General features: G+C 41.4%; 2 protein-coding genes across 11 annotated transcripts; both read left to right on the top strand.

The window, feature by feature from the left end:
• Positions 1-40: 40 nt before the first annotated feature.
• LOC129163728 (uncharacterized) lies at positions 41-21180 on the top strand. 10 transcript variants are annotated; one of them, XM_070554664.1, is made up of 16 exons: positions 41-362; positions 547-640; positions 761-2166; positions 11214-11357; positions 11596-11680; positions 13393-13540; positions 14269-14462; positions 14545-14692; positions 16635-16759; positions 18618-18756; positions 20079-20201; positions 20272-20489; positions 20574-20678; positions 20763-20867; positions 20943-20975; positions 21048-21180. In XM_070554664.1, exons 3-13 carry the CDS (start codon positions 2102-2104, stop codon positions 20607-20609), a joined length of 1425 nt encoding a protein of 474 aa, XP_070410765.1. In that variant the 5' UTR covers positions 41-362; positions 547-640; positions 761-2101; the 3' UTR covers positions 20610-20678; positions 20763-20867; positions 20943-20975; positions 21048-21180. The 10 variants fall into 10 exon arrangements, with proteins under 10 accessions (XP_070410765.1, XP_070410763.1, XP_070410764.1 ...); XM_070554662.1 differs by having other exon boundaries at positions 20602-20678; XM_070554663.1 differs by having other exon boundaries at positions 14554-14692; positions 20272-20678.
• LOC129155116 (uncharacterized) lies at positions 21102-23284 on the top strand. Its single transcript, XM_054735302.2, has 5 exons — positions 21102-21953; positions 22066-22157; positions 22238-22548; positions 22643-22849; positions 22932-23284. The coding sequence occupies exons 2-5, from the start codon at positions 22120-22122 to the stop codon at positions 22994-22996; spliced, it is 621 nt and encodes a 206-aa protein (XP_054591277.2). The 5' UTR covers positions 21102-21953; positions 22066-22119; the 3' UTR covers positions 22997-23284.
• The last annotated feature ends 195 nt before the right edge of the window (positions 23285-23479 follow it).

Consider the following 23479-nt stretch of genomic DNA (forward strand, 5'->3'; position numbering starts at 1 on the left):
ATTCCTTAAGGTTTGTAAAGGAATTGGAGTCACCTGTATGATCTCACAAATGCTGAAGACCCACGTGATGCTGCCTGATTAGCTTAGTGGCTGTGTCTCAATTCAGGGTCTGCATCCTACGTCGGCCGGATTCGTCGGCCGGTTACGTCACAGCGCCGCGACTAGGCCTGTCCCAATTCGAAGACTCCTTCAAATGCGGTCGACGAATGCGGCCTTCTTTTCGCCTGAATGAAGGATGGGTCCGGTGTATCCTTCAACAGGTAGCATTTCCCAAGATGCCTTGCGGGCCGGCCAGCAGAAAAACTTAAAAACAATGGCGGACAGTGAAGCGGGAGCTGTCGGAGAGGATTGCGCATATAAATGTCAGTATAAACTTGAAAACTGTTAGGTTAATGACTTTTTGTGATACATGAACGTTATTTTAGTTAGAAATGTTACAGTAAAAGTGCTTGTATTGCGGTCTCGGCTCGTATGTTCGGCCGCGCTCGGTGTCGTATTTCTCCCGCTACGTTTTCCCCCTGATTTTAATAGAAGTTTGTATTTTAGGAACAAAAGAGAAAACCAGGGAATTTATTAAGCTTAGGGCGGAGATGGACCACATGATCACCGGAGCAAAGTATTCGGCGGCTGTGGCATGGAGGTACAATAACATCTCATATTTTAAAAACTCGTTTGAGTTTATTTTTTCTGCGAAAACATGAAAGGAATAACCCGTTGTCCTCTTTTCTCTTCCTGTTTCTTTTCTTACATGTTTGTTAAGACTATTCTGGAGAAAATGGGCATCCAGGGGAAGGTGCCAGCGATGACCAGCTTCTGGATCTGATCAGGGAGAACATGAGGCTGCAGAGGGAGGCAGAGGGCCCAGGAGAGAAGGAATAACTTTGACAGCTTTTTACTTTGCTAGAAAAAAATGGTTAATAAAGATTAAACATGTACATATAAAAGAAATATCTAAATAAAATCAGTTCTGCATTAAACTCTTGAATTTTATTTTTGTTTACAAATGAGAATTGTTCAATATTACAGGGTATCCGCTGGGTCTTAAAGTCTTAAAAGGTGATAAATGGGTTTTGGTCAAATTAAGACCCTTAGAAAGTATTAAAAACTATTATCACATCTTTGCTCAGGCTCAGCTTGTCTAAAGTATTTTCTCTGAATTAGTTCTCCAACAGTCAAGGAAATGATTAACCCCTAGAGACCCACGGTTGTAACATTACAACATCAGATTTAAGTCTACAAGAATAAACCTTCCCCATTTTTTCTTTTTAAAACTACATTTACATTGCTAATAGGTCCTATTGTTCAGTTCTGCAACACTATTGACTGTTAAAATGTGTAAATAGGCCCGTTTATCTGGCCTAGAACAACATGTGAAAGGTTAAATAAAGATTTTGCAGTTGTTTTCTAAATTTGGGTCTCTGGGGGTTAAAAAGCTAAATAAAACGTCAAGCTCCATCGTTTAAAGTTCCTTCTCCCTTCTGCCCAGCGGTTCCACGGTTGCTAGGCGACGGAACGTTCGCGGAGGGAGTTCATGAAGGCTAGGCCTGTCCAAATTCACAGCCGTTAACATCCGGTCTACCCGGCCGACGGAGGACGCAGCCCACGTCGGCCGAGTGGGCTGCGTCCTTCGAAGGATGCAGACCCTGAATTGAGAGCCCCCACAATGCCGCTCTAAAAATGGTCCCATCCCGGAAGTAAGAAAAATTGCAGTTCCACCCTCATCCGCTGGGGGCTGGTGCCAGAAGCGAGCAAATCCTCTTTGACTCCCATGTTAAAAATGCCGATTTCACAGCAGAAATAAACATGTTTACAGCCTGGTGCCAAAACATGTTTTTTGTCTAAATTATCTAGTTTATACTCATGACAACTCTGAGGGGGGTGAATTTTTTTCTCACTCTTCTGTATTGAAAGCCTAAAATTCTGTATAATTAATGAGCATCCGACACACGTGACCGCCGCCTCAGACCCACGTGACCACAGAGCTAGCGCCGTGGAAAGGCCTCAGTACAGCCTCGGCCCCTCCTGGAAGCTGTTTCGGGATTTTGAGTCTCTGTGCTTGTGAATTCTGTTTTGGATATTATTGGTGCAATTGTTGGACAAAATGACTTGCTGTGGTATTAATTGCACTAATAGAGCGTCCAAGGAGTCTCCACTTCATTTTTTTCGGTAAGTTAAAATCTATATTCGTATTTTATGTCACTGCCACCTTTAAACTAGCTGAGTTTACCGAAGTAGCTAGCTAACTATCAGTTTAACATGTAGCATGTACTGTTTAACCATGAAATTTAAATGTAAAATACGGTAAAATAATTAATAGGGCATATTTAGATGGGTAATATGGTAAAAGATCAAAATGGGGTGAAATATGACGGAGCGCAAAGAGGGAGACTTCTGTGTCCATTCTTCCACCCGGTAATCCCCAGCGGTCAGGCCAGGCAGCCTGACCTGTGCGGCGGCTAGTTTCTGCGCGGGCTGACCGCTCTTGGAGCTCTCAGAGACAGATCTGACCGGAGAAATACTGCAGCTCGGTGAGAAGTCTATAGGGCATACAGCGTTTCCCTTAAATCCCACCGCCACGCCGACAAGATCCCAAGTTTCTTTGTTTTTGTTTGCGCTGTTTACCGAAGAAGCAGCGGGAACTAATATGTTGTCGCTTGTGATCACAGCCGGCGGGTAGCAAGTATGTACAGTCTATGATTTTACCGCTCCCTCCTGCAGTCTTCCCCTATTAAAATTTAAAATGTGTAACTTCATGTATTGGGATGAATGACTGATATTCATGTTAAACTCAAACGTTAGGTATTTAGGGGGAAAAAACAAAATAATAAACATTATACAGATGTCAAATAAATCAAACTGTAAAAATGCTGGGTTATTTTGCTAACCCAACTGCTGGGTTAAGGCTGATTTTTAAGCAGTTGGGTCAATTTAATACAACATTGGGTCAAACATTTTGACCCAGCATGTTGGGTTAAAAGGGGCGGTAAAAAGAAAGATCCTCCCCCTCATCTGTGCCAGCTTCACCATTTTAAAGTGGAGGATGACAAGGACTTGCCTCATTTCCATGGACCTTCACACCAGCAATGTTTAAAAATAAGGTAAGATGTTGATGATGGAGTTTGAAAATGTGTTCTGGTAAAGCAGTTGAAGGCAGGTAATGCAGTAAACAAAGAGATTTTAAGCCTACAAGAGATTTTCAACCGAATATAGCTTCGAGTAGCTAGCTAGCTATAGCTTCCTAGCATCAATCTACTTCATTAGATATAATGGAACAGAAAATCTGTGACACAACTATCTGCTCCAGACAGTGTTTTACCATTTGTCCACCCTCCCTTTGTTTGTTAGACATGATGAGGCTCAGGAAGTTAGGCTTACTATGCATAGCATCCCCACTAGCAGCAGGGGCTCTTTATGCTGCGGTCTGTGCAATACCTCCCGCTACTTGTGTAGCTCAGCACTACTTCTTTGGTAGTACCAATTCTACTGTACATTTCTGTGGGGAAATGAGACAGGAGACCAATAGGCATAGTGCTACAGGAGAATAATAGCTTATCTAAGTGGTTGCGCGCAGCTTTCCCGCTACTGTAACTGTTGCCGGGCAGATTACGTTCACAGGTTCATATGCATGTTACATAACGGCACGCGCGCCAACTCCACAACCCCTGTCCCTGGGGTGGGGAGCAAACAAATGGCGGCGCAACGCGCAAACTGCTACTGCTTTCAGTTGACAACAGCTCGCGCTACATAGCGGTGAAATAAAATATAATCAGTGTCAGTCAGAGTCGTGTGCAGCAGCGCACAAATAAACGGGCGGACATTAACGTGAAAGTTAATAGGTTCCAGCTGATGAAGCACGCCAAAGGTAAACTGCTTGATAATCCATCCGAATCATGGGAGCCAGAGTTTCATGATAATGCCCGGTTTATTTCACTCAAGGTATGTTAAAGCTTGAATATATGTAGATGTGTACCAAAACAAAGTTGGATGTTAATTTATAACTGTAGATATTCCCACAAAACTGTCAGGAAGTTCTGAGGATTGTCATCCAATCCTCAGAATCCTTGAGATAATGTGTTAGCTTTTGAAACGATCTGGACGCGCTCTATTTTTGATAATCTGCCCAAAGATGATCTATGCTACTCCCTACTTGCATACGTTTTATTTTGTTAGCGTTTAACAGTAGCAGCATGGCCGTGAACAGCGCGGAAGATTTCCTCTCCAGTGTTGTGGGCAATATTACCAGATGAAAACAATTACTTTCAGCAAGTGTTTGGGACATTATAAAATAATAAGCTTGTAGGACACAACAGATTGAAACAGGGAACGGACAGGTGAGCTCACTGGCTACTGATTTAGCAGCATCTTACCAAACAGATGACGTTAAATGCACAGTTCAAGTGTTAATTGTTGATAAATACTGCTTCTGCTTTGTTGTATAATCCTTTGTAAACTTCAATTGTTAATTAACTGCAAGTAATATTGGTGATTAACTGTTAAAAAAATACAGCAACCAAATGTGATTTCTGTTTTTTCTAAAAGATGGATGAATTTGTGAAGGACAAACTTCTGGAATGGAACCTCTCTGAATACATCCCTGCTTTTGAAGGTATGATAAAGTAAATGTATTTCTGTAATTAAAGTAAAAAACTGTAACTACCAGTACTCATATTTACATCTGTGTAAAGCTGGGCGATATAAGATTTTTCATATCACGATACATCTTTTTCCTTTCTGTCAATGTCGATATATATATATATATATATATATATATATATATATATATATATATATATGTGTATATATATATATATATATATATATATATATATATATATATATATATATATATATATATATATATATATATATATATATATATATATATATATATATATATTACAATATATATTTTTGGTGTACAGCGCCTTATTTGGTTGTAATGCCATGTTGAATGCGCTTTATAAATAAAATTGGATTGGATTAGATTGGAATATAAGTCAAAAAACTCTGTGTAAAATTTAAATGGGCTGTTACTTAAAAGTTAAATGTGAAATCATCAGAAGCTGCTTTTATATTTAAATATTAGTTTCCTGTCAAAGGTTCAACATGACAGTCGTACTGAGAGAACATAACATCTGTTTCAGGTGACTAAAATAATAAAGGTTCATAATATTATAAACTAAAGTCAGGACTAAAGCTTTCAAGTTTCAAAAGAGAACAAAAAATGACCTAACTGCTTGGTCAATTCCACTTAGAAACAAAATATTGACTAAAAATAAATCTCAGGATACAATAAGTTTTACAGGAGAATAAATTGTCGAACGTTTTGTCAATATCAAATGAATAAGCTAAAAACTAAAAGCAAATTCTCCCAATCTGTCCTGGTATAGTTTATTTTAATAGTGTAATTCAGTTGGCTATGAAAAAAAAGATGGACAAACTATATTGCGAGTCTCATTTTACTACTGAGAAAAAGTTACATTGCGGTACATATGGTTACTGTTTTATTGCCCAGGCCTACATCTGTGTGTGGCTTGTTGTTTTATTGATCAGTGATCCAAATTTCCTTCTTTTTTTCAGCTGAAAAGATTGACAAAGACAGCCTTTTCCTCTTGGATGCGAACAGCTTGACGACTTTGATACCTCTCCTGGGTCCACGCCTGAAAATTCAGAATAATTTAAAAAGATTACTTGAGGTATGACCAGTGTCAGAGGTCAAAACAGAATGGGGTACGTGTGCTTTAAATGTCATAGGTCTTTAGGTCATAACATAAGAGCTTTTTTTAACCATCTCAGAGTGGTGCATTATATACTTTCTACTTCAACTTATTTCCAGTGTGCTCAAGTTGGGTGCCATCGCACTTTTGATCAAATAAGATCATTCAGACGACACATAATTGGGCATGCTATTGAGTTTGACATTGAAACAGAAGAAAGTAGCACAGGTGAACTTCCTGACAGTTCAGTAGATCCTCATTTAAGTGTGCTAAATGAGGTGGAATGCTGTGAGACTACAGCAGAACATTGGGATGAGCTAGAGGAAGACAACATAAAGGACAGAGTTGCACTCTTCTTAGCTAGGTTAAAGGCAACATCCTCTCAGACATTCAGTGGGATTAGAGATGTAGTTGAAAACACATCAGGTCTTATCAGAGATGTAGTTGGTTGCTTAAAGAGAAAAACACTCTCTTTTTTAAGAGAGATCGGTCACTCTGAGACTCCACAAGCAGAGGACCTCATGGAGCAGTTCACCAAAGCAGCTGAACCATTTCAAGGATTTGAATCAGAGTACAAGCAAATGAAATATTTTACTCAGTCTGGGTTCTTCATACAGCCAGAGGCAGTACCACTCCCTGGCTTTTCCTTTACACAAGAAATTGATCGAGAGTCAGGAAATGTGAAACAAGTTGCAGTTCGGGACACTTTCCAGTATGTTCCCTTGAAACCCATGTTGAAGCTTGTTCTGGAAAGTCCAGGAACAATAGATAAGATCTTTGAATGGCAAAATCTTGAAAATGCTGCCTTAGAGGATTTCAGAGATGGCACAATATTTGAAACTAATCCACTTTTCTCTAAAGATTTCTCTATTCCATTGGTTCTTTACAGTGATGAGTGTGAGATGGTGAATCCACTTGGCGCAAAAACATCAGTCCACAAACTTGGTTTTATCTATTTCACAATGAAATGCTTGCCACAGGAATACATGTCTAGTTTAAAGTCTCACTTCTTGTTGGCAGTGTACAAAGCTGATGATGTAAAAACATATGGAATGAACACAATTTTAGAGCCAATTGTGAATGACATTAAAGACATGGAACTGAATGGCTTTCATGTTGAAACCACACGTTTTTCAGGCATTGTTAAGGCTGGAGTGGCACAGGTCTGTGGTTATAACCTTGGACTTAATGGAATACTTGGTTACACAGAAAGCTTTGCAGGCAATAGCGTGTGTCGGTGGTGTCGAGTTCACAAGGAAGTGTTGAGGGTACAGACAGTTGAAGCTCCTTCATCAATACGTGACAAGGTTAACTACCACTCAGACTTGCTTCTACACAAACCAGCTGAAACTGGCATCAAGAGAGAGTGCTCTCTTAACAAGTTGCAGTTCTACCATGTGACTGACAATGTTGCTCCTGATGTCATGCATGATATCCTCGAAGGGATTGGTGGTTATGAAATTAAGCTTGTGCTCAATGCATTGATTGAACAAAAAATTGTCACTCTTGATCAGCTGAACTACAGGTTGACAAGCTTTGACTATGGATTTTGTGATGTCCACAACAAGCCATCAACCATCAAACCTCAGGACTTGAAAAATCCTGATACTGGACTTAGGCAATCTGCTTCACAAACATGGTGTCTGCTAAGACTGCTTCCCCTCATGATAGGGGATTTGATTCCAGAGGACAACAAATATTGGGAGTTGCTTCTTTTATTGTTGAGCTGCATGGAGTTTATTTTTTCTCCTTCATTAACAGAAGGAGCAGTAGTCTTTTTGGGGCACATCATTGAGAAGCACCATTGTCTTTGTTTAGAGCTCTTCCCAGACAGACATCTAAAACCCAAACACCACTTCATGCTTCACTATCCCAGAGCCATACGGAAACTTGGGCCTGTTGTTCACTTCTGGTCAATGCGCTTTGAGGCAAAACATGGGTTTTTCAAAAGAGTGAGTCATGTTACCTGCAACTTTCGAAATATCTGTAAAACCCAAGCCTACAGACATCAAATAATGATGTGTTACACTCTCCTGTCAGGCCAGATGTTTTGCCATGAGTTTGAAGTTGGGCCAGGATATACCAAACTCCTTGGTACAATAGAGGATTTTGAGAAGGTCAAATCTGGGTTTGAAGGAGTTGCTGTTATTACAGACGTTTATCTGCCTTCTTGGATTAAGTACAAGGGCACTAGCTACAGGACAGGAATGACATTATTTATGTCTCATACAGATGACTGCGAGCCTCAGTTTGGAACTATTCAGAGCATTGTGGTACTTCGTTCGAATACTAAGCTCATTTTAAAAAAGTGGGAAACAATCGGCTTTGAAAGGCATTTTTTTTTGCCTTCAATGTTTCCCCTACCTCAGCGATTGAAGCAGTGGACATTGATTCCATTGCTGACTATCACCCTCTCCATGCTGTGAAATCCTACAAGGAGAATTGCAGTGACTTCTACATTTCACTGAGGTACAGGCTATTTTAAACCCAAAGGGTTTTAAGTACTGTCTTGAGCTTTGACCTGGTACTACCTCATTTTTGTGACAAATAAATGTAAATACATTCAAATCATTAAAATATTTGATTAAAATCAATATAACTGTGGAGCTGCATATCAGCTTTATCATCATCACTTTTGTAAGTATATACCTGAGTGTTTTTGACAAATATACCATAATTGTTTTTATGATTTGAACCATGTAACTAAAACTACAATCAGAATTATAGATGCTTTATCAATTTTTTTGTAGTTATGTAGGGTCTTCCCCTGCTTTTTTTTAACCAGGATTCAAGCCCTAAACAAACGGAGTCTGTTTGTGCACCAGCTGACAAATTGCAGCACGTGGCTCCTGTCCAGGGTGGAACATCATTTGTAAGTCTTACTATCCATGCAGAAGTAATAATGGATTCTTATCATTCCCTCCAGAAAATCCCTCTAACCTTTCCCAGTGATGTATTGAAGGTTTAGGTTTCTTTGCAGATTTAATTAGACCCTTTTTCTCTGTTCACATATTATTAGAATATCCGTGAGTAGGGCTGCAACAACGAATCGATAAATTCGATGAAAATCGATTACTAAAAGCGTTGGCAACGAATTGCGTCATCGATTCGTTGTGTCGCACAACTCTTCCAAAAGCGCCCCCCCCCCCCTTCCCGCCCGCCGTTGCGCGCACACCAGAGCAAGTCAGATCAGCGCGAGCGAGGGAGAGCCGCAGATCAGCGCGAGGGAGAGCCGCAGATCAGCGCGAGGGAGAGCCGGCAGACTTGCTGCTGCGAACCGGTTCCGCATTGTTGCGCTGCGATCCAGGCAGCTGCTTCCAGCGCATGGTCCATTCTCAAAGTGGCGCAACCAAAAAACTATAATTAGCACACGATCGTTCATGTCTGCACATGTTCTCTATTTTCTGTCTTATTTGTGCCTGAAGCGCGCTACTGCGGAGCTCATCACCTGTGCTGCGGTGATTTCACCTCACGCAGCATCAAAAACGCGCTCTGCGCTTTGCGGTTAGGAGATCTTTGATCTGCTCAAAAGTAACTGATGAGGTGAAAAAGTAAGAATCCAGGCAGCAGATTTTCTGGAGAGTTTAGAGGAGATGCAGGAAGATGAGAGACAGACAGGACAGGAAAATATAGTTGAATAAAAACAAGAAAACAAAACAAAGTGTTGAAAAGTAAAATGTAGGTAGATTTATCTCCATTACACGTTTTTACCAGTAAAAACAATAAGTTATACACATGTCATATTTATACATCTGATACAATTCAGATCACCTTCAACACTGTCACACACCCAGGGCCGTTTCAAGACATTTTGGGGGCCAAGGCAAAATGACCCCCCCCCCCCCCCCCCCATAGCTGGGCTCCCCAGAAGCCTCTGTGTAATTCATGCCCTCTCCAGGAGTATTAGTTATACAGTGTTTATAAAAGCTCCTCAGACATTACTGACATGTTCTAATATTATCAGATGAAAAACTAAATTATCAGACATGCTGTCTCATCTGCTGCTTTTCTAAACTTGCTAAAAGTAGCTAAACCATTTGAAAGCCACTATTTGTGGATTCTCTGAAAGTTTCCATGGAGTGTGGGACAACTTATTTTTTCATTGATCCTATCGTCTAATCTCCCAGCTGAAACAAGCATCCTTAATAATCTGTGCACAGGAAGCGTACCGATGCTGTAGTAAAACAAAAGGTATAATAATTTATTATTAATAAAACCTTGTTGCAGCACTAAAGCATAAAAATGAGATTTTGCATTAAATATGCAAAATATTTACATATGAATTGTTTTAGAGCCCTTTTATTGGCAGAATCTGATATTAATTTAGTTCTTACAAAAAATGGGTCCCAACATGGATTGTGTGGCGTTGCCATAGTGTGATGTCATAGGCACAGATCCCCTGTCCTCTTGTTTGGAAATGGAAATATGATCACCCTATATTAAACAAACTGTCCACCCGGGCTTTTGCGCTGCACAGAGACGCTTCGCTGCCTATGACTCTGAACGTCAGTTGAGAGTCAGTCTCATGCAGACTGACCAATGAAGAGAGGGCCTCAAGTTAAGACCCTCTCCTCATTGGTCAGTCCACACGAGGTGGGTCAAAGGTTACTCTGGGCGGGTTACGTGTTGTCAGGTATTCAAGTATCGAGTATATTTACTGCATATTACAGTAAAATATTCTGTATGTGACCATATTATGGTGATCCTCGGGTCGTGATGATGGAGCCCTTGAATATTGTTGCCCAGGGTACAACAAAGTCTTAATCTGGCCCTGGTTCCGCCGTCACATTCCCGCAGAAACTGGTTGATCACACCGGGGCCAGACTACTATTATGTGGTTTTACAACCACAATGTCCTCGGAAGCAAAAACGCTTTTAAAAGGGAGGGAGGAGTCCTAACTGTTGCTGCAGGCGTGTTGTGTGAGAGTGCAGTTATATACTGGTTAATATATTTTTGGGTTCAGTTGCTTTCATGTGGCCTAATGTGAGTCTATTTGGGATCATTGGAATGATCAGCAGCATTTCTTGATGTGACTTTATGGCAGTTACCCAGGGCATCATCACAAGGAGGATGGCATTAATTTACTTTTGTTTTATTTGGTATTTTTCAGTCATTTTTGGAAATAGTGATCAATTATGAATAATTCACAGCCAATGTTTAATTACATTTAAAATAAATGTCAACAGATGAGATCAAACAAAACAGATGAGAATTGCCCTTAAGCTGTTTAACTTGGACCAAGCATTTTAGGTCACAGATAGATGTAGCTTAGGGTCTCTGTCTATACACCTTATAAGACAATTTAGGTGATGACATGTTGTTTTTCTGCTATTGAACTGTTTTCTAATAATGTTGTGTTAAATAAAGTGAAGGAAGGAGAGAAATAACGTTTCCCTAGCAGTTTTTAAAAATTTCCCCATGTAATCCGATTAATCGATTAATCGTGTCGAGACCCCATCCGATTAATCGATTATCCAAATAATCGTTTGTTGCAGCCCTATCCGTGAGATACTCAACAAAACACCTGATGGAAGAGCAATAGTTCACAGCCTTGAAGAAAGCCATCACATTTCTATAAGTGAGAGAAGATCCATGGTCAGGATACTTGTGTCCCACCTGATTGAGTGCTTTGGAGAGAAGTGAGCATCTTTTCAAACTTATAATAGACTTCTCTTTTTTATGTTATTTAAAGTTGGTGAACAAATGTAGATTTTTAAACCATGGCCATCTCTTCCAAAGGATTTGGAGTGTTGAATCACAAATTATGGTTTTCAAAATATGATTGAAAACAATAAAAAAGCTGTTTCATAATAAGTGTACAAAAGTATCTTTTGTTTTGGGTGTATAATAAAGTAACATGTCAATTTTCTTTTGAAGTCCACCCTCGGAATCAAAGGCATTGCTGGCATCATCAGTAGTGGAGCAGTTTCCATGTCTAAAGGACAGTCTTGGCACAGGCTATGTAAGTAACGTTTCATATGACATTATTATGTTATCAAAAATAAAGGACATTTAAAACTCTCATAAAAGTCAGCAAACTGTCCTACCATCATCTATATTAATATCTATTAGGGCTGCACAATATATCGAAAAATTATCGTCATCGCGATAACAGGACGTGTGATAGGCCCATCGCAAAACACGGCAAAAACAGCGATAAATGTTTGGTTCAAACATTTCCATCCGTGTCATACATCAGCTTTTTGTAAACCAGCTCTGTTTTTTACGCAGAAGTATTATTTGACCAATCAAATGTAGTCCTTCTGATATGCGACCAATCAGATGGGTCCGTTCACGTAATACGCCCGCCCCCTACATAGACTCTTTTGGAAAGCAACAGCTGAACATAGTTTGCAGCGCCGTTCCCTTGTTCGTCATTCTGGCTCAGAGCACCGAACACACTTTGTGCTGAGGTTTCTGGAATCAGCGCTGCTTTCAAACGTGAACGTGAGTCCGCTCGGTGTCGTAATCATTTTTACCGGGCTGACTCCGACACGTGCCGGTGAACCAACCCACCTTCATGTCGCTAGTGTTCCACCGGGTGGTGGCTCCGGTTAGCTTCCAGCTAAAAGGCTACAGCACTCTCCTCCCAGTCCCACCCTGCTAAAGAGGGCCTGGAAAAGTTCCCCCACACATCAAAGTGATTTTTCATTTATGAGCTTTTATAACCTTGTTAATCAGGATAGTTGATTTGCTGCTGCACATAAACTGTCAGTCAGAAGCTCTGCTAGCCAGTTATCTTAGAGGAGCTAGTTCAATTAGTTAGCTTGTTATCAGAATCATAGTTGCAGTTTCATCATCTGAGCTGCTTTTTAAGATCTAGGTAAACTTGTTCAATTTGGGGTTAAAAACAAACGTTTTCACATATTTTCCATGTAGTTTTTTTGCCAGTTCCTCTTCTGAAAGGTAGACGATTGTTTTTCTCTTTCCCTCAGAAAATCTTAATATTCTCCTAGTTTGGCCCAGCACAGTTCACTTTCCAATTACAGCAACATCCTTGTATCTTAACCACATAAGTGGAGAAAATGTTCAGTAGCAATGAGAGAATTTGCTGTTGCATTTAAGTGATGTTAACTATTATTTAACATTTAAAGTATTTATTCTAAAAACCCTGGTAAGGGATGTTTTTCTGTATTTGGAGAATCAGAAAAAGTTTTATGGTGGAGGTGATGTTTTAAAGTCACTGAGAAACTGCATGCATGCAGTTTGTTGTTTTGCTACTAATACAGTAGCAGGTGCAGCTGCATGTTTTTGCTATAAAAATGTTATGTTGTAATGGAATTCATGCATTAGTTTTTGTTTGCTTTGAACCCAGAGAAGACGTCACACGCCAGACGACATCAACACTGCATATTTTAGTATTTGTTCATTTATCGTGAGTAATATCAATATCGCAATATTAAGCACTGTTATAGAATATCGCAGGTCTTCAAAAGCAGCTTGAATTGCCTTATCACTGAAAGTGTGCTTTACAGACGAATTTGACTTGCCTATCACTGTGTGACCAACATATAATTAAAACACAAACCTCAGAGTGGATACTCCCAATAAATAAATTGTAAATTTCAAGTGAATCCACTACCTCATTCAAAGGCTTGTGCTGGTTTTCTTATTTTCTAATTTGCTATTTTTGTATTCTTTCCTGTTGTGTATGTGTTTTTGTTTTTACTTTAGGATGCGTGGTTCACCCCAGGAAGGAAACATAGACCTGCAACAGGATTCCTAGAGGAATGTCTCCGCAATGTGCGAAAGAGGTCACGCTGCGACACCCAGAATAAGTCAACACCTCAAGCGCCACAAAAATGCCAGATTGTTTTGCCTGGTAAAGCCAACTTGCCTTAATCTTATAGCGCTTTTACACTGGCGTCGGCTCCGCATGATACGGCCCCGCTCAGAGCGTTCACACTCTTTTTCTCGAGTAGAGCTGCGCGGAACGGACACCATTTTCGGACCGAGGAAACCTTGGTTCCACTCTGGCCAACACGCCCACCTATGAACTGATAAGCCCTGCATAGTGATGTCACTCTCGCTCTTTCTAACTGATTTAAACACATTGCAGCTGGAAACTGTAACCGGCGCTCACCCGATGTGCTGTCTGCCTTCTCCCAGCTCTGCTGAGCGGCTTCCAGTGATTCTCTACCAGAACGACGTCTCCTCACATGTCAAACAAGGAGATTTTTTCTTTAAAAAGAGCCAGTCCACGCACAACGTACAAATAAATTGCGACCTCCTCTGCGTTGTTTCCTTCCGAGATATCCCCCGCTCTCCCCAATGCTGCTCCTGCCTTTGTTTACCTGCATTCTTTCCCGCCACCTGCTGGCTCCGCTCATGGCCCAATTCCTCACCGGCAACATGTGAACACAACCCGGCTGGAGTGGAGCGGGACAAGCTGGCCCAAGTGTAAAAGCGCCATTACAGTCTACTTAATGGTTGCACTCTTTCTCTAGGGCATTTGCTGAAATGAAACAATTCTGACATATTTTTAAATTGTAAAGGTCATGATCAGTCATCACTATTCAGAATGTTTTTTTCTTTTTTAATCTACAACAGAACCTACTGTATCTCCAGAGCGAGCCATCCAGATGACAGAATGGCTGAAAAACAATATCTGGCCACCATCACAAGTTTCCCAGTATATGCTGGAGACCGCTATCCAACGAGCCCAGTGGATTAGAAGCAATGGGACAATGTCAATCAGAGAAATAATGGCCGAGTTTCCACGTTTGGTTGACACTCCAGGCATGGTGAGCTTTCTTATACAGTAAATTTCACAAATCAGTTTTTGTGTTTAACAATATGTCTCTTACCCCCCCCCCCCATTGTAAGATTTCTCAGGACTTCTCTGTGCTACACCCAGACTCCTCAGAGAAATTAACTGCAAGGTGGAGCCACGTGTTCTCCCGAAAGATCATCCGCATGGCCAGAAAAGAAGACGCAGCTAACCGTCTCATCGACATAGATTCGCTTCCAGCAGGTATTTGCATTTCACAATCATTGTCAACTTTATTTAATTTTTATTTTGAGTCAAGAGTTTACTATAACATTTTTGGCTAGGCTGATATGGGACAGAACACACTAGTGCATTTTTTTAATTCAGCCATTTGCACCAGTAGCATGCATTGCGGTGCAGCCCATTATCTCAAGCAACTCAAAGTGGATCGCTGATACGAGCCTTTTACTGTGAAGTGGCTTCTGTCTGACCATGCTACCATCCAGGCCTGATTGGTGGATTGCCAAGATCATTGTCCTTCTGGACGGTTATACAGTGTGCATTTTAGGACATCCTCGGGTCTCAAGAATACATGTGTAAGACCTCAGAAAGAACACCTCAGATGTCAGACATTAGATAAAAAGACATTTCTCAAGAACACACTTTTTATTCTTCTTACTAAACCGCCTCAGACAGAACAGACTCGTTAAAATAGCTTCAGGTGTTCACATAAACCCCACTGAACAAATAAAACAAGACATATCTGTTAGAACAAGGTCAACTGTTTCCAGTACCAATATAAAGTAGCTCAGCAGCTAAATAATAATTATACAAGCCACACTTTGTCCTCAATTTAAAAGCCTTTACACGCCTTATAATGGGCTACATCTTGAAGATGGGATAGAAATATAAAAGAAATTGTAAGGTTAGCCATAGCCAGCCAGCTTTTCTCCAGAAAGTAGCAGCACACAACTTGAAAATCCAGGTGCTGAAGCTCTGATGGTGCATTCCAGTTACCTCATAATTCTGAGTGACTGAAAGTAGATGAGGTCATGGACTATAGGTTTGCTGTTCTAGTTGCATCAGCTTAAGCTGGCAGCAGTCAGCTCTCTCTATGTAGCCCCGCCACCTGTCGAGTCTCCATATTTCGATCTGGAATCTCCGCCGCAGGCTGCATTAGAAAGCCTAGGAAGGAGGGTGGGCCATCTGCTGGAATACTTTGAGCTGATTGGAGGAAGCACCAGCAAGTGTCCGAACACTGGCTACCATGGTTTGTCTTTAGCCAATCACAGCTAAGTCTCTAGTTTTTCTAAAACAGATATTCAATATAGCGCCGTATTGGAGCTATAAATGAGACTACCTAGGCCTACCTTTTGCTGGAGGTTATATCCATTCTGAAACCAGTAACTGCTCTGACATCCACCGGCACTGCCATGTTTGTCGGCATGCCCAAACAGCTGCTCATGCGCCTGCCAAAAAGCACAATGCTGACACACGATTAGTCCGTTTACCATTGAGCTGATGCTGAACCGTCAGGATTGGAGGAGGCCAAGATGGATTCTCACGAGTTTGGAAAACTCCAAATCTTGCGAGAAAACATCTTGCAGGGCAAGGTTAGCATCAACTCAGACAAAAATGGAAAGTCCTTAAAAAGCAGTGTGTATTGCTTCTCTTTCAGATCAATCAACTTGTCATTTACGGTAAAAAAAACAACTATGAAACAATCTTTGAAAAATTAGCTTAAATAAAGGCTCTATAAGTACAATGAGACATTTAAATTTTTTATTTTGATCTCATTGTCAATACGTAGCCTATTAGGTGTGCAGGCATTAGAGGACAGTAAATGCGCTGTATACAATTTCTTACAAATTTTTATTATCTGCTGGAGCTTTGGAGATGAGCTGAATATATGGTAAACATCTTGTGTTGCCAATGGGAGTACTTCACCTTGTTTTAACAAACATATCACTTGTTGTATTCAGTAGGTTTTATGGTAACATCTGAGGCAGTTTTTTCTGTCTGACTTGATGTGGGCGATATAAGATTTTCACCCATCCATTTTTCTGTTTTTGAATAGTTCCAACTTTGTTTTTGAAAGATATCAGCCAGTGTGTTCTGACCTCAAAATCATTGCAGTTCATATTTTATGGTTGTCATTTTCTAAGTTTGGTAACCTTGAGAAATGTGAAACATTTCCATTTTACAGACAAACAGGAAGATGCCGCTTTGTTGTTGCTCCCACTGATTCTCCCTACTGCACCATACAAAGTTGGAAGGAGACTCCTCCGACCCAGCAGCGTGGTTCGCAAGGCCTTCATTGACATCCAGCCAGTAAGTTCTATTAATTTTGACATTAGGTATTATTTTCTAGGGATGCACCAACATGAAAATTCTTGGCTGAAGCCAAAAACCTAAAATGAGAAAACCAAGGCTGAAAACTGCAGCACTGAAAGAAAAATGGTCAATTAGCATGTCAATAAGCTAAAAGTCAACCATAGCATTTATGGCTACAATGTATTCCAACTTCACTATAATCAAGGCATTGCAATAAAACAAAACTATGAAATATTTATTTAGCACTGACATAACAGTGGAAATTTTTAATTGAAATTTTAAATTTTTCACTTGCTTCCATTTATGTGCACATTAAATTATAATAAATTCAAAATTGGTAAAATGAATAAATGAAAGATTTACAGACTTAAAACTGAATGCCAGGAGAAAGACTGTAAATTTAATGAGGGATACGTAACACTGACATCTTGTGGTCAAATCGGAGTGCTGCAGAAAAATTCCCTCCCTGGTTCCTCGTTCGGACTAGAATCATAACAAGACGAGTCAGACACAGTAGTTGATATTGTTAGTAGATAAATACATTTCACTCCAATAGCATCTGTGGTAATTGAAAAAAGCAACTTGAGATATTTTTAGAGTTGACTCTTTCTAATTTACTGTTAGCATTGTTAGCTCTCGTTCGTGCAGGGGGAGCGCCGTTCTGTGCGAGGCAGGACGCAGCGCCATACGCACTCTGGTAACAGGTGTGTTTATAATTAATTCCTGTAGCCTGTTACTCTGGTCCATGTGTGGTGGCACGGTTTGAATCTCTGTTCAGGCTGGTTTGGTTCAGTATTAATTAAAATGGCAGTGCGATTTCTGATCTACAGGGACTATAAACGCTGAACATCATTTATGCTGCTGCGTCCCATCATGGTACAGCTGGAAAAATCCATTCTATTGCAGTAGAGGGAAAATCTCTATTGTGGATTAAGTTTATATCGCCCATTCCTACTCTAAACCATGCCACACATGGAGCAGAGTTACAGGCTACATGAATTCATTACACTTATGTGAGAGCGCATGGCTCTGCATCTTGTCTGGCACAGAGCGCCACTCCACCTGCACCTGACGCCAAACGCTCGCTGGGTTGTCAGCCAAAGTTTGGAAGTCAGGAAACATGTCTCCAATTGAAGTGGTCAGAATTAAATAAATGTCTTTGAATGATGGTTTTCTGATTTATTTTGCGGAAATCCCAAGTTGCTCTGGCCTGTCAGCTGTTCTGTGTGCAGCACAGGAGCTGCTGACCTCTCCCTGTCTTTCTCTGAGCAGTCAGCTCCCAGTTTGCGAGCTAGACATTAATGCAGCTTTTGTGTTTAGTGAGCAATGGACCATTGAGGACTCAATTGTATGCATTGCTGCAGTGCAAAATATAACATTTGTTTAAACTATTTTAAACTTTGTGTTTCATTAACATAGCTCACTCATTTAAAATAGTCATCTTTATATTACTGGTATGTGAATTTTTGTATTCCAGTTTTTTGGAGTGTTTACATGCATTTTGTGTTTTGCATTTTGTTTGTTTACATTTTACATATCTTTTTAGATTTTGTATTTGATACAAGTAATAATTGAAATAATGCAAATGTTTTTGCTCACAAAAAAATTTAATACACTTTTTGGGATAACAAACAGCAGCCTTTCTGCACAAAACGTATGCCAAAACCATACTGAGACCGTGGTCTAAAAACCGTACTACAGACCGTACTGTGGGCTATCTGTACAGTTGCACCACTATTATTGACAGCCAATTCCAAATATGCTTCCAAAACTTGTATGAAACCATTTCTTTTTCATGCCTTAATTTTTTTCCCTTTCTTTCTCTTTTTTTTTCTTCAATTCCCCTTACTTTTAGACTGGAACCAACATGGTGGAGTACCTGACCGGGGCCACAACAGACGACCCACATGTTCTTATGCTTGGTGAAGACCATCGATGTTCCCAAGCATTCGTTATCCTCAATGGGACTGCCATGGAATATCCATCACTTTTGGGTGCAGTTGATGGCTGTTTTAAAACATTTTTTGTGTTAGATGTGAATTACCCAAAACCATGTGCCCAAATTTGGGAGTTCATTCAAACGGTCATCTTTGAAATGCCTGGGCATGAATCAAATGCTGTAAAGCTAATGAGGGCTCAGTTGGCTATGATTTAAAGTTGATGTTTTGCTAGCATGGAGATGAGTTACATGTTTTTGGACATTTACGTAAGTACAGTTCTTCCATTAGCATTGGGTTGAAAATGTTCATGATCTTCAGGTGTCTAATATTTTAATATTTGTCATTAAAACACATTTACACAAATGCAATAAGCAGAGTTTTACAAAAAAAATGAGCGGGACTATAAATGTTTTTAAATACTCTCTAGTTGTATTAGTATTGTTATGCATTTTAAAAATGAAAAAAAAAAAAAACTTATTTGGTCAATAAAGAATTGACTGAGACATGTTCATTTTGTGTAGTAAGTTATTCATTAAGCATTTTATTTATTTTTTTCCTATAACCCTATATTATAGAATTGGGTCATTTTAACCCAATCTTTAGTTATTAAATAACCCAGAAGTTGGGTTTTCTTTTTAACCCAGTTTTGGGTTACCCTAATTATACAGTTGGGTCATTTTAACCCATTAGTTGGGTAGAAAACATAACCCAATATGCTGGGTCAAACACATAACCCAACCCTGCTTGGTTAATACAACCCAGCGTTGGGTCGGTCCCTTTTTGACCCAGCGCCTGGGTTACAAAATAACCCAAGTTGGGTTATTTTTAACCCAGCAGTTTTAAGTGTGTATATATTTTCAAATTCTCGATTCTGGATAAAATCCAACAACATATGCTTTATAAATAAACACTACACATGGCTTTTACACACACACACACACATACACACATACACACACACACACACACACACACACACACACACACACGTTACATTGTGATTTCTTAGTAAATATTCTATTTGGTGAGAGATAAACTTTATTGTATTTATCCTAGTGAATCTATAATTAAACGGGTAAACTAGCAGTAGTACATCCAACATCAAAGAAAGTAAAATGTTATTATCAGGAGAGGGAGAATGATTAAGTGGTTAGCAGCAGTGTGCTAGATGATGGCCCCCTCCATGAGGCCACCACAGCTCAGCAGAACATCGTTGTAGCTTCTTCTGGGGAGAAAAACACTTAGAGAAAAAATGAAGTTAACAGCTGAAATAGCAGGAAATAATACAGTTAAAGAGCAGATTGTAGAAGAAAGAAACCCCTGGGTTAAACTGGTCTGTCTACTGCATAATGCTGAACTCTAACATGTGTCCTCAGGGAAGGACCTGATTGGTGTCCAGAACCTGCTGAAGAAGCACGAGGCTCTGCAGGCTGAGATCACAGGTCATGAACCTCGCATCAAGGCTGTCACCCAGAAAGGAGAGACCATAATGGAGGAAGGTAGAGCAGGTCTGGTCCTGACATGTTTCTGAGGTGTCTGCAGGTTCTGGCTCACTTTGTTTGGGTCCAGGTCACTTTGCTGGTTCAGAACCCTCGGCCCGTCAGAACATTCTTATCCACCACGTTCTAACACCAGACCTGTTAACCCGACAGCAACAAGTGGCTCCAACTGACGATGAGACCGGGAAGGAGCTGGTTCTGGCTCTGTACGACTACCAGGAGAAGAGTCCTGGAGAGGTCACCATGAAGAAGGGCGACATCCTCACGCTGCTCAACAGCACCAACAAGGTTCGTGTGCCCTTCACAGCCGAGGAACGACCTCCAGCTCAGAGCGAACATCTCCACACCTGCTTTGTGTTTGTGAGACTTTAGGTTGTTTTACTTGAACTCGCGTCTTTAGCTGAATGAGGATGGAGAGACGGGTCGGACCTGGAGCAGGTCGAGGTCTTGCAGAAGAAGTTTGACGACTTCCAGAAGGTCGGACTTTTCCTCCTCTCCGTCTTCCAGCAGCAGCTGTCAGATCAGCTCAGGTGATAATCAGCAGGTGCTTTTGTCCTGCAGGACCTGAAGGCCAACGAGTCCCGCCTGAGGGAAATCAACAAGGTGGCATCTGAACTGGAGTCAGAAGGTCTGATGGCTGAGGAGGCTCCTATGGTTCAGGCTCAGGTGAGCGTCACCTGTCTGCAGCAGCTGGTCCCTCTCACTTCCTGGTTTGTTAACTCTGCTCGTCTCTGTTTGTAGCAACAAGAACATCTGGGTTCTGCTCCTGGAAAGGTGCGTGTTGTCCTCCGCCTCCACCAGAACCAGACGTGGTGTTTTTGTTACCACTCATTTGTTTGTTTACAGGATGAAGCCGACTCTAACCCCGGCTTTCCACAGGAGTTGTCAGCAGCACGTTACTGCAGCAGCACGTCATAGCTGCTGATAGGAACCGCTGTGGTCAACAGAACCTTTTCCACTGGAGCCGTCGGCAGCGAGAGTCGGCCGCGTCTCAGGAGCAGCAAGTTGCGGCCCTTACGCGCCGGTTCTATTTTCTACGCGCGACGCCTCTGAAACGGGTCAAGTTCAACATTTTTGGGGAAGGAAAGACAGGAAATCGGACGCGGAAATTGAGAGAAGCTACCGAGATTTTCAGAATAAAGAACGTACTGCCTTCCGGTTGCTTTACTTTTAAAAACAGTTACTAACTGCGGCCCCGTGAGAAGTTATCACCTAGCTAGCGGTCTCCTTTGTTTTTCAGGTCCGTATTGGCGATTATAAAATGGACAGAACATAAAACACAAACCATGTTGTAGTTTTCTCCTGCTTGTTGTTGTGTTTACTGACGAAGTCACTCGTGTGACTTCGTGCTCGGTCGGTGACAGCTGCTCCCCTGCTGCTTCGCGTCTCGTGGGAAGGGCCAAGCAGCAGCTTACGCGAGCAAGACGTGCTGCTGCAGTAACGTGCTGCTGACGGCTCCCGTGGAAACCCGGGGTAACACGGCGTCACCCTAGAAGGTGAGTTCATTCAGCTGATCAGAGGTCACCTCTGATGGCCGCAGTCACGGCCGACCGTGCTGACATCACACAGGAATTCAGGTGACCCGGCAGGCACCAGGTGCTGGTGAAAGTGGGGACATGTCAGCTGGTTGCCATGGCTACAGTTATCTTTATGCATCTGTATGACTGCTGACTGGTGTGTGTTTCCTGTGACCTTTGACCTCAGACCGTACGGTTGGGCGTTCAGACGACGGCTAACTTTAATTCCATCAAGGTAAGAGGAAGCTCTTCCCTTCCTGTCTGAGCGATCCGTCTCCAGGTTTCCTTGTCCGGCGTCCAGCCCGCTGGCGTCCACCTTCATCTCACTGGGTTTGGTTTCTCTCCAGGAGCTGAACAACAGCTGGCGCTCGCTGCAACAGCTGGCTGAAGACCGGAGCAACATGCTGGGCAGCGCCCATGAGGTGCAGCGCTTCCACAGGTACCCCGCACACTTATGCGCCGCTTACGGGTCAGTAGAGTTTGGACCCACACTCAGATGGAGTTCTGATGTCTTCTCAGAGACGCTGATGAGACCAAAGAGTGGATCGAGGAGAAGAACCAGGCCCTGAACACAGACAACTACGGCCACCACCTGGCCAGCGTTCAGGCTCTGCAGTGTGAACAGGAAGGCTTTGAGCGTGACCTGGCAGCTCTGGGTGATAAGGTCCACTTCCTGATTGGTACCAGGACCCGGGTTGTCTCTGGAGACACGTTCTTCATGGTTCTGGTGACTCCACCCCAGCCGTTCCTGATCAGCAATCAGCGGGGTGCTTTCCTATTTAAGGTGGATGGAGGACACAATTTGACGCCAGAAGATTGCCTCAGTTTTGGTAGTAACCAGCCACTCGTGTTACCTCTAGTGTTCCTAGGATTAATGTTATTTCGTAGTGTTTTTGCTCTTATATTGGATTTACCATTCTTCAGGATTCCTGTCGACCTCATTGGATACTGAACTCTACTCCAGGATTTGGATATTCAACACACGGACCTTATCACCAGCCTCCATAACCCACCTCTCATCTCACCCAGTGCCCCATCCACCAGGACGCCCCGCTTCTCTCCACCTCTGCTCCCTCTCCTGCGCTTCCTCTCTACCTCTCTCTCCTCCAGCCAACACATACACCCACCACAGTAAGTCTGCTGAACACCTCTGCCTGCCTACAATGGATTTTGAAACCAGAACCTATGCTCACCTGTGTTCTCCCTCCTCCAGACGCTGAGCTGTTGTTGCAGTTCCAACCACAGACTTATCTGTGCACCTTAAGTTCCTCCTTATAAATAAATCATTTTTTCCATCAGTTTTTGGTCAGTGTTGTATTCTGCATGTCTTGGGTTAAGTACCTTCCTCCAAACATGACACTCTTCTTCAAAGAGCAAATCTGTTCAGCACATTCTGACAGACAGACCACCATTCTTCTGTCATGATGCTGTACAGGACATTTTTAAGAGTTTTTCTTTTTAAAGATAAATAGGATTACATTTAAATAGCAATACTTTCACATTATCATTTTCCCACACTTCTGTATAACTGTATTTTGTTGTTTTTCAATAAAGAATGACAAATTATTTAAGTTTGGATTTGTTGCACACATATATCTGTAAAAAATATCTACAAAGCTAATGTTTACATAACAAGTATGATTGGGTTTTGCAATACGGCACTATTTTAGTAAGATTTTTAAACCAAGTAAAGTTAGTAAAGAACACATTTCTATTGTCTGCTAAGAAACTGTTGGGATTTAAAATGGGCCTGTTGTACAA

Source organism: Nothobranchius furzeri, chromosome 9 (genome assembly GCF_043380555.1).
Source record: "Nothobranchius furzeri strain GRZ-AD chromosome 9, NfurGRZ-RIMD1, whole genome shotgun sequence".
In the NCBI taxonomy this organism is placed as follows: domain Eukaryota; kingdom Metazoa; phylum Chordata; class Actinopteri; order Cyprinodontiformes; family Nothobranchiidae; genus Nothobranchius; species Nothobranchius furzeri.

What these genes read in the sequence shown, in the direction of transcription:
- LOC129163728 (XM_070554659.1), top strand. Translation starts at nt 5,699, where the DNA reads ATGACCAGTGTCAGAGGTCAAAACAGAATGGGGTACGTGTGCTTTAAA.
- LOC129155116 (XM_054735302.2), top strand. Translation starts at nt 22,120, where the DNA reads ATGCTGGGCAGCGCCCATGAGGTGCAGCGCTTCCACAG. An exon ending in GAGGTGCAGCGCTTCCACAG is followed by an intron (nt 22,158 to 22,237) that starts GTACCCCGCACA and finishes ATGTCTTCTCAG; the next exon opens with AGACGCTGATGAGACCAAAG. An exon ending in CAACACATACACCCACCACA is followed by an intron (nt 22,850 to 22,931) that starts GTAAGTCTGCTG and finishes TCCCTCCTCCAG; the next exon opens with ACGCTGAGCTGTTGTTGCAG.